Source organism: Chaetodon trifascialis, chromosome 22 (genome assembly GCF_039877785.1).
Source record: "Chaetodon trifascialis isolate fChaTrf1 chromosome 22, fChaTrf1.hap1, whole genome shotgun sequence".
Classification (NCBI taxonomy): Eukaryota; Metazoa; Chordata; class Actinopteri; order Chaetodontiformes; family Chaetodontidae; genus Chaetodon; species Chaetodon trifascialis.
This window is the reverse complement of record NC_092077.1, coordinates 12,354,286-12,369,607: the sequence shown is the minus strand read 5'-3', so window position 1 is coordinate 12,369,607 and position 15,322 is coordinate 12,354,286. Positions and strand designations below refer to the sequence as shown.

At 46.4% G+C, this 15,322-nt stretch overlaps 1 protein-coding gene across 1 annotated transcript in view; it reads right to left on the bottom strand.

Moving 5' to 3' along the window:
- Positions 1–15,322, bottom strand: part of wnk1b (WNK lysine deficient protein kinase 1b) — an 85,951-nt gene that overhangs the window by 14,576 nt on the left and 56,053 nt on the right. Inside the window, exons 12-26 of the mRNA XM_070992502.1 lie at positions 14,084–14,380; positions 11,057–12,499; positions 7,975–8,064; positions 7,204–7,278; positions 5,004–5,267; positions 4,224–4,294; positions 3,944–4,103; positions 3,627–3,743; positions 3,380–3,490; positions 3,188–3,239; positions 2,823–2,963; positions 1,641–2,574; positions 1,215–1,534; positions 1,062–1,132; positions 537–593 (exon numbers count right to left, since the gene is read on the bottom strand). Of these exons, the coding sequence (XP_070848603.1) occupies positions 537–593; positions 1,062–1,132; positions 1,215–1,534; positions 1,641–2,574; positions 2,823–2,963; positions 3,188–3,239; positions 3,380–3,490; positions 3,627–3,743; positions 3,944–4,103; positions 4,224–4,294; positions 5,004–5,267; positions 7,204–7,278; positions 7,975–8,064; positions 11,057–12,499; positions 14,084–14,380 (4,203 nt within the window). The remainder of the gene's footprint in view (positions 1–536; positions 594–1,061; positions 1,133–1,214; positions 1,535–1,640; positions 2,575–2,822; positions 2,964–3,187; positions 3,240–3,379; positions 3,491–3,626; positions 3,744–3,943; positions 4,104–4,223; positions 4,295–5,003; positions 5,268–7,203; positions 7,279–7,974; positions 8,065–11,056; positions 12,500–14,083; positions 14,381–15,322) is intronic.

The window sequence follows — 15,322 nt, the reverse complement described above, 5'->3', positions numbered from 1 at the left end:
GTCTGACTTTTCATAAAGGAGTTACAAGTCATAGCTCGCTATTCGGTGCTTCAATGGGAGGTCTATTTTTGGACGGCAGCATTCACAGCCACAACAAAGCAGTCTGGAAATTAACGTCAGTTCAGCGTCGTCTCTGCCCTGAAGTACCCGGCCCTCAGCCTACCAGGTCTCTTCACTGGCTTCTCTCTGATGCAACTGTCTGCCATCCTCTATATCTGTTATTCATTTAAAGTGAAAGCAGAGGCACTTCTTTGGAGTTGAATATATCATTTTGACGTTATGTTCTTCTTTGTTGAGTTTTACTTGTTCATTCTGATGTGTATTTAGTCGTTTAGGATGTGCAGTAATCTTCTTTTGAGGTGAGATGTGTTTATGGTTTTACTGGCTGTTAAAATATTCAGTGTACACCGTGAATGCGATGTGTTTTTGCACAGCGGAAGCATCATTCAACAGATACAACATGGAGCTACAATCAGGAGCATTACAGGCTCAGCTTGAATACAGAATTGCATTGGAAACTAAAAAAAAACAAACACCTGTATTAGACAAGGTCCAGGGAAAGATGGCAGGAGTTCTGAAGGAGGAGAACTGGCCTGATCCCAGAGACAGAGAGGGGATGAGGAGGAGACAGGGTGGGAAAAATGAGAGAGAAAAGATTTGCAGAGGAGGTTATAAGGATGGCGGTCACTGTGAGGAATGTTAAAAGAAACTTACATGCTGGATGAGTTGGGAGGAAAGTGAGTAGAAACATCAAGGAACACCTAAAATTTCTAAAGATTAAATCATCTGTGACATCTTAACTTTTAAAGGCAAAACTACCTGAGCAGTTTCTACACTGGTCTAACAGCTGACCACTGAATTAAATACAACTCTTTCTCCTTGTAGCCATGATTGTGCTGTTTCCACAGACGTGCGGGACTTATATATATATATATATATGTACTGCAGTAAGAAATGAGCAAACAGTGAGTAAAAATGTGACAGGACAAACTGCTGGGGGTTCAGAGGGTTGACTAAATCTAAAAAAAACAGTGTTGTAATCTACATCTAGTCTGACTCACCGGTACCCTGGATAAGGGGGCTTTGGATGGAGTGGTCTGGCCAAAGGATGAAGCAGGGACGACTGCAGACACTGAAAGCCATTAAGCAACAGTGTTAAAACACCATTTAACTGACACAAGTTCAGAAACATGTAAACACATTCATCTACCAACCGATCTGTGCGGGGGTGGAGACAGGTGTTCCAGGGCCCTGGATTGGAGCAGGTGACCCCAGCGCTAGGCTGGAGGGTGGCTGGGGAGGATTGGCTGCCTGGCTGGAGCCAGGCGTTGTGACAGATGTGCTGGAGGTAGAGCAGGGGCCCATTGGGGACGAGGTACCTGCCGCGGAGGGTCCGGAGGCGGCGTCGGCAGCTAAGATGTCTCCCTGGGTGGGTGGCACCCCTCCACCGAGGTCCATGAAGAGAGACCGCAGCTTCTTCTCCAGGGCTTGGATGTCGTCCGGTTTGCCTTGGGACTCAGTGGACGCCTCACACCTGTGAAAGATAGTATGAGATGTTTTGCAAAGATGTAGTCGGGTACCCAATCCTAATAATTAATAATGTAAAGAGTCTGAATAAAGACACATGTGCCACCTCTCACCTTGCATCGCATTCCCCACAGTGTGTGTGCGTCTGCCCGGGCAGGGCTGCTGTCTGCGGCTGGGAGTGGACCAAGGTTGGCTGGACTGAAGGAACACTGGTGGTCACTGGCTGGAGCCCCAGAGTGGAGGAGGAGGAGGAGGAAGAGGGAGGTGAAGTGGGGTGGGGGGTGGCAGAGGGAGCAAGCTGGGGGCCTGGGATGGCAGTAGTGGGTATGACAGAGGAGGAGAGGGAAGGGGTAGAAGGGGAGGTGGAGGAGACAGGCGGACGATCGGAGGAGACTGCAGGGGACTGCAGAGTGGAGGAGGGAGGGGAGGATACAAGGGGGGCAGTCTGGGCAGGAGGAGGGGAGGTGAGCATAGTTGGGGGGATGCTGGCTGGGGGTAAAGTGGAAGGTACTGAAGTAGCAATGACAGCAGAGACCGCTTGAGACTGAGGCTGTGTGAAAGCCTGGGGCTGAATTTGTGCTTGCCCCTGGACCTGCACCTGTCCCTGGGGTTGAGACACAGCCGGCATCCCCAGCACCTGTGACTGAAGGATGGACTGATTCACCACACTGGAAGGAGGGGAGGAGGAACACGGGGGACTGAGACAGACAGCGGGCACAGGGGAAGGGGTGGAGGAGGAGGAAGGGGGAGGAAGAGAGGGCTCCAAGACCTTCTCCTGTGCCTGGTTTAAATTTGAAGGGACAAGTCCAGCAGTAGCGTCCACAGTGGGAGTGACTGTGCTAGCCTGTGAGGGGACAGAAGCCGCCGCAGGCTGCAGAGGAGGATGGGTGGAGTGGATGGAGGCCGGGGCAGTGCTGGGCCCAGCATCAAACTGACTCTGGTTCTGTCTGAGCTCAGAGAAGGCTTGCTGTAAGCTGATTGCTCCGGCCGACTGGGACAAGGCCAAACCTTGGCCTGGAGTCTGAGATGGAGCTGAAGCTGGAGGAACTGGGAAAAAGAAATGCGGTTTTAATCCTCAGAGTAGGTCCTGCTCACCGTAACACAGTCCTCAACTTAACAGGACCTGTTTTCACTGACATGGAGATTGAAATTAGGTTTTATTTTCCACATGGGACTCACACATATGTACAAGACAGTACCTTTCACAGTAGGCACAGAAGTTAAAGGAGAAATCAGCTGATTTTACACATCAAAGTTGGGAGCAAAGTATGAAAAGACACACACACAGTCCTGACCTGTTTCAACAGGAGGTGCAGGGGCAAGAGACGGCGTGGGGGGAAACATTTGTTCCTTCAGCCTGGCTTCAGGCACGGGGCTGACGATGAACCTCCGACCCGCTGAGTGGACGACCTGTGCTGTTGCACTGGGAGGGATGTCTGGGAAGAGATGAATGTCCATGCAGAACATTGCTATTTGTTAGAAGAGAACAGCATAAAAGTTTGTCTTATCTAGTTCATCTGCAAAGTGATGAGCTTCACAGAGAAAATAAAGAAAATCTCTACAGTCTACAGATCTGGTAGGAATTCAGTGCTGTGTTCAAGGCACATGCTGCCCTGTGGCCCCCACAGGCACTCAAACAGGCTTTTTATGTTGTTTTTACCTGGCATGGGGACAGATATGGCAGGAATCTGCTGCTCCTTATCACCTGCCATCTGTAGATCAACAAGACACACAAAAGGAATCAAATTTTAATTTTAGAAAAGCAGCTATTTTCACATTTTTCGATCAAAAAACAACACCAGCAACTGAAACTATGCACCGGCAACTCTCTATCCCCGTGAAGTGTATTTACCTGACTGTTTGCGTCCCTCTCCAGACCCTTCTCATCAGCGTTCTCTATCACCTCTCTGACCTGCTCAATGAACGACTCCCTCTCGCTCTCCAGGATAAACTCACTCTGGACCTGAATCCACGCACACACACACACACACACACACACAGAGGGAAAAAAGTCAGACTGAGGTGTGTGTGTGTGATTATGTGTAACACGCCTGTGCATTGCCAGCACACACAAAGCTGTTAATGAACCGTGAGTGTACCATGATCTGGGCGATCTCCTCTGGGTTGTCTCCATCCAGGTCAAACCTGAAGGTCACCATCTTCCTGTTGTGGGTCTCCAGCTGACACTCCGCCACACGGTCTCCTCGGTTGGAGATCTATATGCAAACACACAGCTAGTTAGAAAGAAGGAGACTGAACGTAATGTAACAGATGATCGTCTCGATTAGATGTTCCTCATTACTTTTACTGCAGCTCATAACTCTGTAACAACCTATAAATACCCACAGCGGCACAGCGTAAAAGAGGATTTATTGTTTAATTATGACCTGGTAGGATTTATAGGACGTGCTATTACATTGAGAACATTGAGCTTCGCCTTGGAGAGCTTCTCGTGGCGTGACCGACTTCGTACAGAACGCCTCTGATGTCGCTTGGTGGAGCGACCTTCATGGCGACCCGCTCCACCTCCTCCTCCCTCGTTGCCGTCGCTCAGACCTGAAGTCTCAGAGTGGCCGCTTGAGGGGCAGAGGAGACACAGAGGCCACAGTTAATAAAAGCAAAAGAGGAAAAAGGGGTTTTGTTTGAGGAATGTGGCTTCACTTCAGTAATCGTGTGCGAGCTGATGCATTTCGTACCTCTCGATAGATGAGAGGACTTGAGGTGGCTGCAGCTGGGACTGGGACAGCTCTGAAGACTGAGAGGCAGACTGAAACACACACACAGGCAAATCAAAACGCACATACACAATCAATATGATCACGATCACCGTCGAACACCGGGGGGGTGGGGGCAGAAAACACAGCAGGAAAGCACGAAATACAAGGCAAGTTTGGCAAAAGCATGAGAGAAAAGTAGCTAGATCATGACTGTAGAGTCCCAAGCACTCATTTGGATTGAATTATATTCAAGAGTTTAAGGTCAGAACACATCAGAACTGAAACTAGAGCATGGAACAATGGCAGCAAAGCTCTGCCACAAAAGAGAAAAGAAACTGGACTGCATCCATAAAGTTTCCCCAATTACACATGCAACTCCGTCCTATCGTTAAGGTCTATCGCTGATTACTTAAAAGTTCAGCTGAGGACGACTGCTGCGCTTGGACCAAAAAGAAATCTGCAGACAGTGATCGACTGATCCTATCAGACATCATTTATTTGCAGAACAATCAAAACTGTCTCTTGCAGTTTGCACAGATGTTATGAGTCTTTCGCTGGCAGGCTGACATCACGCACAACCAAAGAAAACTTCCCAACAATTACTGCTTTTTTAATGTAAACCAGCGCTGCTACACTCAAAACAAGCCACAGAAGCTTTTCAACGGAAAAAGCTGGTTTTTCCTCTGGAGATAAAGAGTAAACCATCATGAGACTACAAACTTTATTTGTACTACCGCTGAACGCATGGCTGTCCAGTACCTGGGGAGGGGCTTCCAGGGGAGTATCAGGCGGGGCGGTGACTACACTGATGATTGGCACCACGGTGGCCAATGGCTGAGGCACAGGTGTGGGCACAGGAGGAAGAGGAGGAGGAGGAGGGGAAACAATAGTAGGCACCACCCCAACGGGGACTGACAGAGGAGAGGGAGGGGACGCCACGGCCGCTGTCGGCATGGTAACAGGGAGGGACGGTGATGGAGAGGGCAGGGTCACCAAGGAAACGGTAGACGGAGTTACACTGGGCTGAGAAGAGGAGGGAGGGCCAGAGAGAGGAAGAGGAGGAGGCAGAAGGGAGAAAGAAGAAGGCAGATGAGGCCGAGGACGGGTTGGAGGAAAACGTGAGAAAAGGGAGCAACGTCACAGGGAGGATGAGGAGGTATTAAACCCGGCGTGTGATCAGGGGTGATGACATTTACAGTCAATGGTCTGGTAATGGAGCAGTGAGCTGAAGCTGGTCTTCAGTTGAATAACTCTCAGTCCACTTAAAACAGAATCAAGGCTTCTCATCAAAAGAAGAACATTCGCTTCAGTGTCCGCATTTTCTCATTTTCTCCAGGAGGAAGAGCCACCCACAGCTCACTGACCCATCACTGACACGTTTGACTCTGAGACCATCGACAGGCAACGCTCCGAGCAACACGACTGAACATGGAAATCAAACCCGTTAGTGACGGACCAGAAATGAAACGACAAACTCTGTGACGGGACGACTGTGTGAAACACACACAACTTTACGTCATGCAGCCACAAAGATCTCTACAGACAAGGTACAGTGCGGCTTCACGGGTGGAGGAAGAGCAAGCAAACCCTTCGTACGGTGTAGATGGGTAACACTCTCATCTGTATGTCTGGGGCTGGAAAACCTACATGCTGCTGTTTAACCAGTAATTTAAAGAGCTATGCTGAGGCGAAAAAGGCAACGTAGATAAAAATAATTTGCTTATATTCAGGAAGTGGCACAAAATCTTTAAACTGTTTGTGGAAAAAGTAGAATTGTAGCACTTTTATTTTAATCTATTTGTGCAAAACAACACAAAAATCTAAAGATAAAAATAGCCAACATGCCGGTCAGGCTGATTAACTTAAGTCGTCAATCTTTAAACGCTTCTTATCTGTCAGTGTCAGTTAATCAAATTCAGCTGCTCTTCACAGATACTGTCAGAAAAAGCTTTCTTTAAAACCATACAGGACAACAACACCTCACCCTTTAATGCCCACTGTTCTCTATATTCAGCTTTCACTGTTCATCTTTCTAATCCAGGAAATATTACCCATCTTCATTTCCTACAAATGTGCTCGTGTATTTGCATCCATGCTCTTAATCATATTGTTAGTGGGAGCATCTGGTGTGAACAAAGGAGGCTACAGGGCCACAGGCATCAACAGAAGACAAGCAGGATATCAAGCAGATACACCCACCAAATCACACCGTACACAATTACACACTATGATGCACACATACAAACACACTCATTCACAAGGATAGACACACACGGGCATCTGCATACAGTTTAAACACACCCACTGCCATATATTATTGGTACCTGAACCAGAGCTTGGTACAGAAGATAAAGATGTTCTATACTGGGAGACGGACTGAGGTCACAAAACTGAACACACAGACGCACACCCGTTCATTTTTTGAACATATGACCAAACGTACAAGCGCACAGACAAGGAGGCATGTGCAAAAACACATGAAAACAAACCCAGTGATGAGCACAGGCAGCATGCCATGAGCGAGCCAGAGGATGGGGAGAAAAAAGAAGAAATCAACTGAGCTGAAGAAGAAATTGAAAGTGAAAAAAGGAGCAATTTGAGAGAAAACGTGCGATAATAACACATAAATCAAGAATGACAGAATAAAGAAATGCAAAGACTGAATTAACAGGACTAGCACAGTATCTGAGTGACGTATTAAATACTGTGAAAAGCACTAATTTAGAACTCAAACTAACCCTGAGGTGTGTTCATGAGACTGCAATGAGTCAGTGTTTATTAGACTGGATATTCAAGTGTGCACAATTACCATACGTACAAACAAACTGTGTGTGCGTAAAGATGAGTGCAGACATGCGTGCGCCTGTCTGAAGGACCAGTACCAGCTTGTGTGCATTAGGAATGTCTTTATGAAGTACTGCGTATATTTCAATTAACGGCCCTGCAGTACTTTACGTACCTGTGCGGCCGCCTGCGGCAGAGATGTGTGTGTGGGGCTCTGAACTGATGTAATGCTCTGATTGGATGAAACAACCTGGACACGGGGAGAAAGAGTGAGGAAAGAAGAGCAGAAATGGCTAAATTTATGAATGCAAACATTTACATGAACACCAAAGTCCTTTTTAGGGTTGATACTTTTTTTAGTTCCCAGTCATGTCCTGCTTATAATAACCTGGATAAACTCAAATCCCAGTTATGAGAAAGCAGAATTATATGGAGACCAGCTGGGAATTCATCTCATTAAACTCAGTCCTATATTGCTCCCTTTATTATTGTTAATTTCCTGGCTGGTTGTTAATATAACTACTTCCAGAAAGTTCCGAAATGAGATAGAAATCATGTGACGGCACTGTTGTAAAATGTGAACGCAACTCTTTTGTTAAACAGTGTAATTATGAGGGAACTGCTACTGCTGCTGGTTTAAATAATAAAACATAATACATTCCATCTTATTCTGACAAGAAACATTTGATCTCTGATTAACATCCAATTACACGCTCAATCAAATCAGTTTAGGGCTGCAATTAGTTCATAGCATAGTTTGTGCTGGGAGCAAACAGTGCTTTAGAAAGAGTGTGTGACATGACTGCAGGCACAGTGCCAGCTCTGTGGGAGTGGTCACCTTGAAGCAAAGGCAACGACTTCAAAGAGAAAGCTGACATAAGCGCAAAAATAGGGTGGATGTGTAAAAAAAGTCCCAGTTTTCAGGCTGTTTTTCTGGTCGACTTACCTGTTGGGAGGTCCCGGGAGGAGCTGGCTGGGTGGTGGAGGGGACCAAAGGGGGTCCAGGAGATGGCTGGGGGGTGGGAGCCTGAACCTGCTGTTGAGAAACAGATTGAGAGAAAGACGGACAGAGAGGAAGAGATGCGATGTTGTGGGACACGACAGGATGGAGGTGGGTAGCGGTGAGAAATCAAGAGATTGGCAGAAAGGAGAGAAAAACAACACCGAATGAGAACATGTTTGCAGTTTGACTAGAAACTGTACATGAGTGCAAACACAAGGTACTTCTGCTCTTCTTTAGGGGTCAGTGCTACATTTTCTTCTTGTGTATGCACACATGCACACAGACTACTCTGATCTACAAGCCCGATTCCAAAAGAGATGGGACGCTTCGTGAAGCACGAATAAAAGAGACATGTACTCAACTGAAAACAGTACAAAGATGCTTTTTCTGAATTTGATGCAACAGGTTTCAACCAAGTTGGGTCAGGAGCAACTAAAGACTGGGAAAGATGAGGAATGCTCCAAAAACACCTGTTTGGATCACTCCACAGGTAAACAGGTTGATTGGTGACAGGTGATAGTGTCATGATTGGGTCTGAAAGGGGCATCCTGAAAAGGCTCAGTCATTCACAAGCGAGGGTGGAGCGAGGTTCACCACCTTGTGAACACATGATTGGATAAAGATGGTGATTGGATTCTGTTTTTCTTTATGTTTCACAGAGACCCAACTTCTTTGGAATCGGGGTTGTTTTACAGCAACAGATATATGCACACCGACACCTGCTGTATGCATATACACAGATACACAACTTGTAGTGCAGCAGGTACAACAGTACAGGCACAGTACTGTACGGGGTTAGGCTGGGCGTAAGTACAGGGTTTTAACATGCAGGTCAGACCCTACGTGATTGGTAGTGATAATAAGCCAATGAAGCACAGAGTAGAAGCTGGAACACTGACACCAAACACAATTATTGAACTGCAATTTAAAGATTTTAAAGAACCTGCACTGTTATCTTTCCTTTAAAAAAAAAAAACTACACAAGCATCAACTTCTGATTTGTTGCATGAGATCATGATCATGCCCTGACACTGTATGACCGACCCGAACCCCACCTGTGTAGGGCTCTAAATTGGGCATGTTGCCATGGTCATGTCATATTGTTTACAAGGAATTGTTAATTATTAGATGGGTTATTAGATTAATTATTACTTCTTATTCATTATTAGCTTCTTGTTGTCCAGGTCACCTGTTTTCTCCTTGTATTATGTAACATCTGGCTGTAAATTCAGCCACGGATGATGGTAAAAAGTTTAAATATTTTAACTTCGGACGGCAATGCCATCTACTGTTATTCTGCCTAATTTACCGTCCTGCTCGCATCCACCAAAATGAGTTTGCCAACTGACTGCAGCATTACTTGCATATTTGATTTTCAACCTTGGTTCAGCTCTCGGGAGCATCGGGACAAACAGGGCTGCATATCTGAATGATCCACAGCAGGACAGCAGCGTACAGACAATCACGGCCGTTCTGCTGCCTGAACCCTTAGAAGGCTGTTTGCAACTCTCTACTTGTCATGAAGCCCACCCTCACAAAGCGTGGCGGGAGCTTACACAAGCACGTTGCACTACACACACGGCTACCTACCTTTCTCTAACATCACAGGCAGTCACGTAAACACAATAAAGAACTTCACAGCACGGATATCTAATCAATAGATTCACAAAGAAAGACCGAGAACTCAAGATAAATGACATGAAAGAAGAACAGAGAGGAAATGACGGATAACAAAGACCAGTGATCACAAGTGGTTCAAACGAAAGACGGAGAAAGTAAAGGTGACACTGATAACAGCAGCATTCTAAGGGTTTAATGAATCTGAACTGTGACCTTTGAACCCTGTGTAGGAAGTTGATTTGCAGTCCGGGGCAGGAAATGAAAACACAGTGTACTATAACAAAGACCCAACTTAAAAGTCAAGATCTTTAGCAATTACAACACAAAAGAACAGAAAGAATCTAAAATATACAAATGAAATGTCTCTCTGCATGTTACATTGCTTGGTTTGTCGAAGCCCCCTTTGGTTTTGTTGTATGTTTCTGCGTGTTTGTCCGTACAAATCGACAAAGTCTCGCAGCTCTATCGTACTTCACGCTCTTAGATTCGTAGCACGCTATTCAATGTGCGGGTGTTTTTACATAAACACCGCTCACCGCTCGAGGTGATGTTGTTTTGGCACCGGGTGGACTTTGGATTTGTACGAGCAGTATTGAAGTATACCGCACACACAGTATACTCTCACAAACACACATTTCTCATATACATTCATATATGAACATACAGACAAAATACTACTTACTGACATCGATAAATAAATCAAATACACAACATAAAGACAGAAAGGAAGGGGGCTTAGACTGCTTGCTTATAGCTTGAACACCAGAGTTTGTCTCAAAGACTCCCTTCTGAATGTTGCCTTTAAAATATTTATGACTTGACTCACAAAACTGACTCTTACGTTGCAGTGTTTCTGGTTTTGGTTGCACCGGAACATTATGTGGGTTGTGCCCTCATTTACAAATAATGAACTGCTGACTGACAATTTTTTCTGGAAGCAAATGAACGATGTGAGGCATTTTGAAGGCGGGCCATGAGACTCACTCTGTGGTGTTGATGTGACTGGATGGGATTAAAATCACAACTGAAGACTACATGATGAGAAACGGCTGGGGCTCCTGGGTTGGTGGGGTGAAAACAAAACAGGGACCGGTATTCAGGCCTCTGGGTCAAATTACAATGAGGGGTTAATTCAGCTGCTTTTCATAGAAGGATCCACTTGATGGGTTACACCATTTTGTCCTTATCTCCGCTGAACATACATTTGTTTTACAAGGTCGTGCAAAATGAATGCATTAATTGCCTTCCTGGTGTTACAGGTCCATGGCAATATATGTGAAATTCTCAAACAATGACATGTTGACAATTTGCTGGTTGTGGATCTTTGCTAAAAAAGCAACTTGTGCTATTTAACCAGTAACTGACCCAGAGGTTTAGAGGTGTTTTAAAGGTCTAAACTCAGTACCAGAGTGGGGTTAGCAGCCTGCATGGCCAGCAATGACTCATGGTATGTCATATCGGGTTGGGCTGGTACCACCCCGCCATGCCGGGCCCAGGCACTCTGGATCAGAGACTCCAGCTGGGATGATGAAGCTCCCCCTAGTGGGAGCTCAGAGGATGGGGTGGGAGGGAGGAAGCTCTGCATGGAGGGTGGATGTCCCTGGGGGTCTATGGGAAACACTCCACCGGATGAATCGTAGAGCGCAGCAGAGGATGAGTGAGGGATGGACTGAGCGGCTGAGGAGTCGAATGAAGGGAGGAGAGGTGGGGGAGGAGGCGACTGGAACTCCCCGGCATCAGAGGAGGCCAAAGAGTCACTAGAAGGTTCTGGGCTTCTGTCTTTTGTGGTTAAACCTGTGTGGTGAAGAAGAAGACTTCCTGGAGGTAAGGGGAGCTCGGGACTGACATACGTGTACAGCTCTTCTGTCACCGGCTGCAGACGGCTGTACGTGCCTGAACCACCTGATCCAGTCCCAGTGTTGTCCTCCAGAGGGAGGTCCATGGAGCTCCTTCGGGCCCGGAAAAGTCTGGATGCAAGGATGCTTGGGTCTCCTGACAAGCCCCCTGCAGCTGCGGCGGCGGCGGCTGCAGCCAAATGGAACTCAAAGACGCTTCCAGCTGACGTCGGGGTGTCAGCTATTACTGGAGGTGCAGAAATAGGGAAAGCGGAAGGTGAAGCGTGCTGTGGAGGATAGCATCCATCAGATGTAGAAGAAGAAACGGAGCCACCGGTGGACGCGCTCATGGGCGGTAAAGGTGGAGGGATCGGGCTGTGTGCACTCATTCTTTGCATGATGTGTGGGTGCAAGAAGCTGGGTTGAGGTGGAGGAACTGGATCAAAGCCCAAACTAGCAGCTGCAGCTGCTGCTTGCCTCTGCTGATGGAAACTCAAGTGGCCAAGCTGGTGTGCAGTCATTGGGTATCCTCCATATGCCATTGCTTCATAATGGTCCAATAAGGCAGCTTGATTTAGGCTTAATCTCCTCACTGCTTCCTCATGCTCTGCTCGCATGTCTTTATAGCCGTACATACTTGGGTCAGATTGTCCTGGGAGATGCAGTGGCTCCCCGACACCAAGTCTTTGAGCTGCAGCTGCAAAGCCGGGATTAACCATGAAGAGAGAGGGGGTCTCAGCTCCCTCAAGCCCAGAAAAGGGATGCAGGCTGCTCCCATAGCGAGTGTAGGCAGGCTGGAAGTGTCGGGTATGCGCCTCGAGAATGGACGTGCTCTTGCGTCTCTGGGTGTTGTAGGCCTTAGGAGGCCCCGTGGGAGGAGGCGAGAAAGAAATGGGCCGCTCGGGGATGGAGGGGAAGAAAATAGTAGTGGGGTCTGGGAGAGTTGAGAGGGGGATGCTCCCTCCTGCTCCTCCTCCTGCTCCTCCACTGTAGGGGTGCGGCATTGAATGCTGCTGCGACAATGAGATACAATGGTTTAAGAATGAGACTCAAGAGAATGAGAGAGAGAGAACCACAGAAAAGGCCCGCATGAAATGGAGAAAAGAGTGTGTTAAGGGCATCATTTCAAGACCATAAAAGAGAAAACATGTATTCTCTCTCCACACTAGAAACAAAATGACGTGGTTAAGACAGACAGACAGAATACACTTAACAGCTGTAAAAACGAGCAAACAGATAATGTAGAGGTGCAGTAAAACAGGCGGACGGACCGAGTGACAGACAGCACAAAGACAAGCAGACAACCAAAAGACAGTAAAAGCGGGAGACATGGTGAGAGCTCACAGGTCGCTAAATACAAAGAGAAGAAAGGCCAAATACTGGATCTAAGCTCAATAATATCCTGAGGCATCTGCACGCAGGAAAACTTTCATTACAGAACAAAATGTTGACCTTATAACTAACCAGCTGCAACCTCTAATTACAATATGTGTGGGCTGACATGACTTTGACCAAGTATATAGATAAAGTGTAAATCAAATCCTAAAGAGGAGTTTGGTTGTGTTGTCAGGACTGATTTACGATGAGATGCTTCTTTAAACTATCTTCACAGGCTTGGCGTTAAGCATGTTGTCTTGACTTGTAAAGTAAAAATGCTGAGAAGGACCACGCCCCGGAGGCCTCGGGGGTTAGGGCGTCGACCGTGAGTCACAACCTTAACTGAATGTCGTACATCATCCCTCTCTCCTCATTTTCTCTCTGCTGTCAGCTGTCTCTTAAGGCCCTAAAATACCTCAAAAGCACTTCAATAATTCTGGCTGTCACATGAGCGGTTTTCCTGACGGCAGATGCGCACGATATTACACATTTGTGTGACAGAGCAAAGTTCAAGCTCAAGCCAGTAAATCTGTTTTTAAGGGTGAACACAGTGGTCGAGGAGGGGGAGAAAGAGAGTTCATGAGAGATGGATGGGGCGAATGAGAGGCTCACAGCAGGGTCTGAAAGCAACCAGCTCATTTGAGCAAACACTGAGGTCAGACTAATCTATCACACGAGATAAATCGTTAAATCACCCCAAAATCCCTTAAATTAAGAGCATCGCAGCATTTTTCTAACGATTTATTCTTGTACACTGAGAGTGCAAGCTAATCTACAGCACTGGCTCAGCCCACACAATTTAAACCTCCTGCGTACAGTCAGTTCAGCCCTTATTACAAAAGATTTTATCAATGTGGTAACTATGAAGAGGCCAAGACTGAGGTGTTTTTTCTCATTTTGCGCTAATTAATTTACAAATAAATTAAATTTTCTGTCTCCGCGTGGCTGTTTACACATTTCAGTTGTGACAAAAAAACTGTGCTGCATCAGTATGAGCAATGCAAGCTGTTTGATTGACAATCCTTTCAATCACTGGCATTGGTGCAGTATACTGACTTTGTCACTGGTTTCCAAGTACAATGGCAGCAGGCTGGAATTGCAAAGGAAATCTACTTTCAGACACCTGTGTGGCCCATATTCCTCATCTTTCTGACTCTCCCTTCCTCTGTGGTTCTCACCACCACTGTGGCCCCAGGTGGGGTTGAAGATTGTGAACCTACAGGGGTGGAGAACAGGGCAGGTAGGCTGGCCCTCCGCTGCCTGGCCCTGGGCAGAGAGGGGGCAAAGTGAAGCGGTAGGACTGTCTCCAGGGCTTTGGAGAGGCGCCCAGCGAATGTGTCCCTCTCGGCTGCGAGAGGCATGCAGGGGGAGGTGGTGGTGTAGGAGGACAAGTCTGGAGGAGGGGTGGAGGGCTGCTTTGGAGGAACAGCCGAGGGCGGAGGAGCATGGGAAAATGAGTAGGAGGACGGGGGGACGCAAACAGACATGCTACGACTTCGACGACGGCGCGACGCAGGCTGCAGGTCAGGGAGGGGTGATGGAGGAAGGTGGGACCGACATGAAAAACAAACACAAGAAATTAAAAACACAAAACATATAAAACAGCAGTGAAACAACAAAAGGCCACACGTATGAAAACTAAGATAATAAGCCAAAAGAAATCAATTATACGATGAAAATCTTACAAAATTAAAAGTGATTATAAGTTTCACATTAAAGAAAAACATATTTCCATAATTACAACAAGATTATAGCACCTAAGTTATTAAAGGATTTAGAGGAAAACTCAATCTGGAAAGGGAAGATCATTACACCAGTGATGCTCCGACAACAGCACAAACAGCAAAATAACACAAAGAAATATACAACAAGTTGTGAACAAATGCAGTAAAAACAAATGAAAGACAGAGCAATGGCAAAAGAAATGGAATCAGTAAATTCAAAACAAAGCAAAAAAAAGAAATTAACTCAACCTGAAACAAAAGAACGATTCATATTTAATCAAGTATCTAATTAATCAGATAAAGTGTTTGTCTGCACAGAGGCGGCTGGTAGTGACCTCTGATGAGGACATGAGCCTATTGAGAAACGCTACAATGCTAAAAATAAACCAAAACCAACATTAAATTATTCAATCAATCAGCCTGCAAACTGAATGATCGTCCAGCTGGACAGCAGATCAGTCAGCGTGGCTGCTGCTAAACTGGAAGTCAGACAACATTTACAGCCAAAAGGTCACCAGATGGAAAAGTCTACGGTGGGAAATTAAACAAGAACTGCTCGCGCTCCATTAGTAGGTACTTATAAGGTGGCCTTCGGTTTGGAATGAGACTCATCTGGTGCCGTAAGGCTGCTCAAAGGTCAACAATTGAGGATTATGGGTAAAACAGCAAGTATGCTCAGCAAACATTCCCTGAGTGAGCGAAGGAAGGAAGCTCAATAAAAATCATGAGCCACAG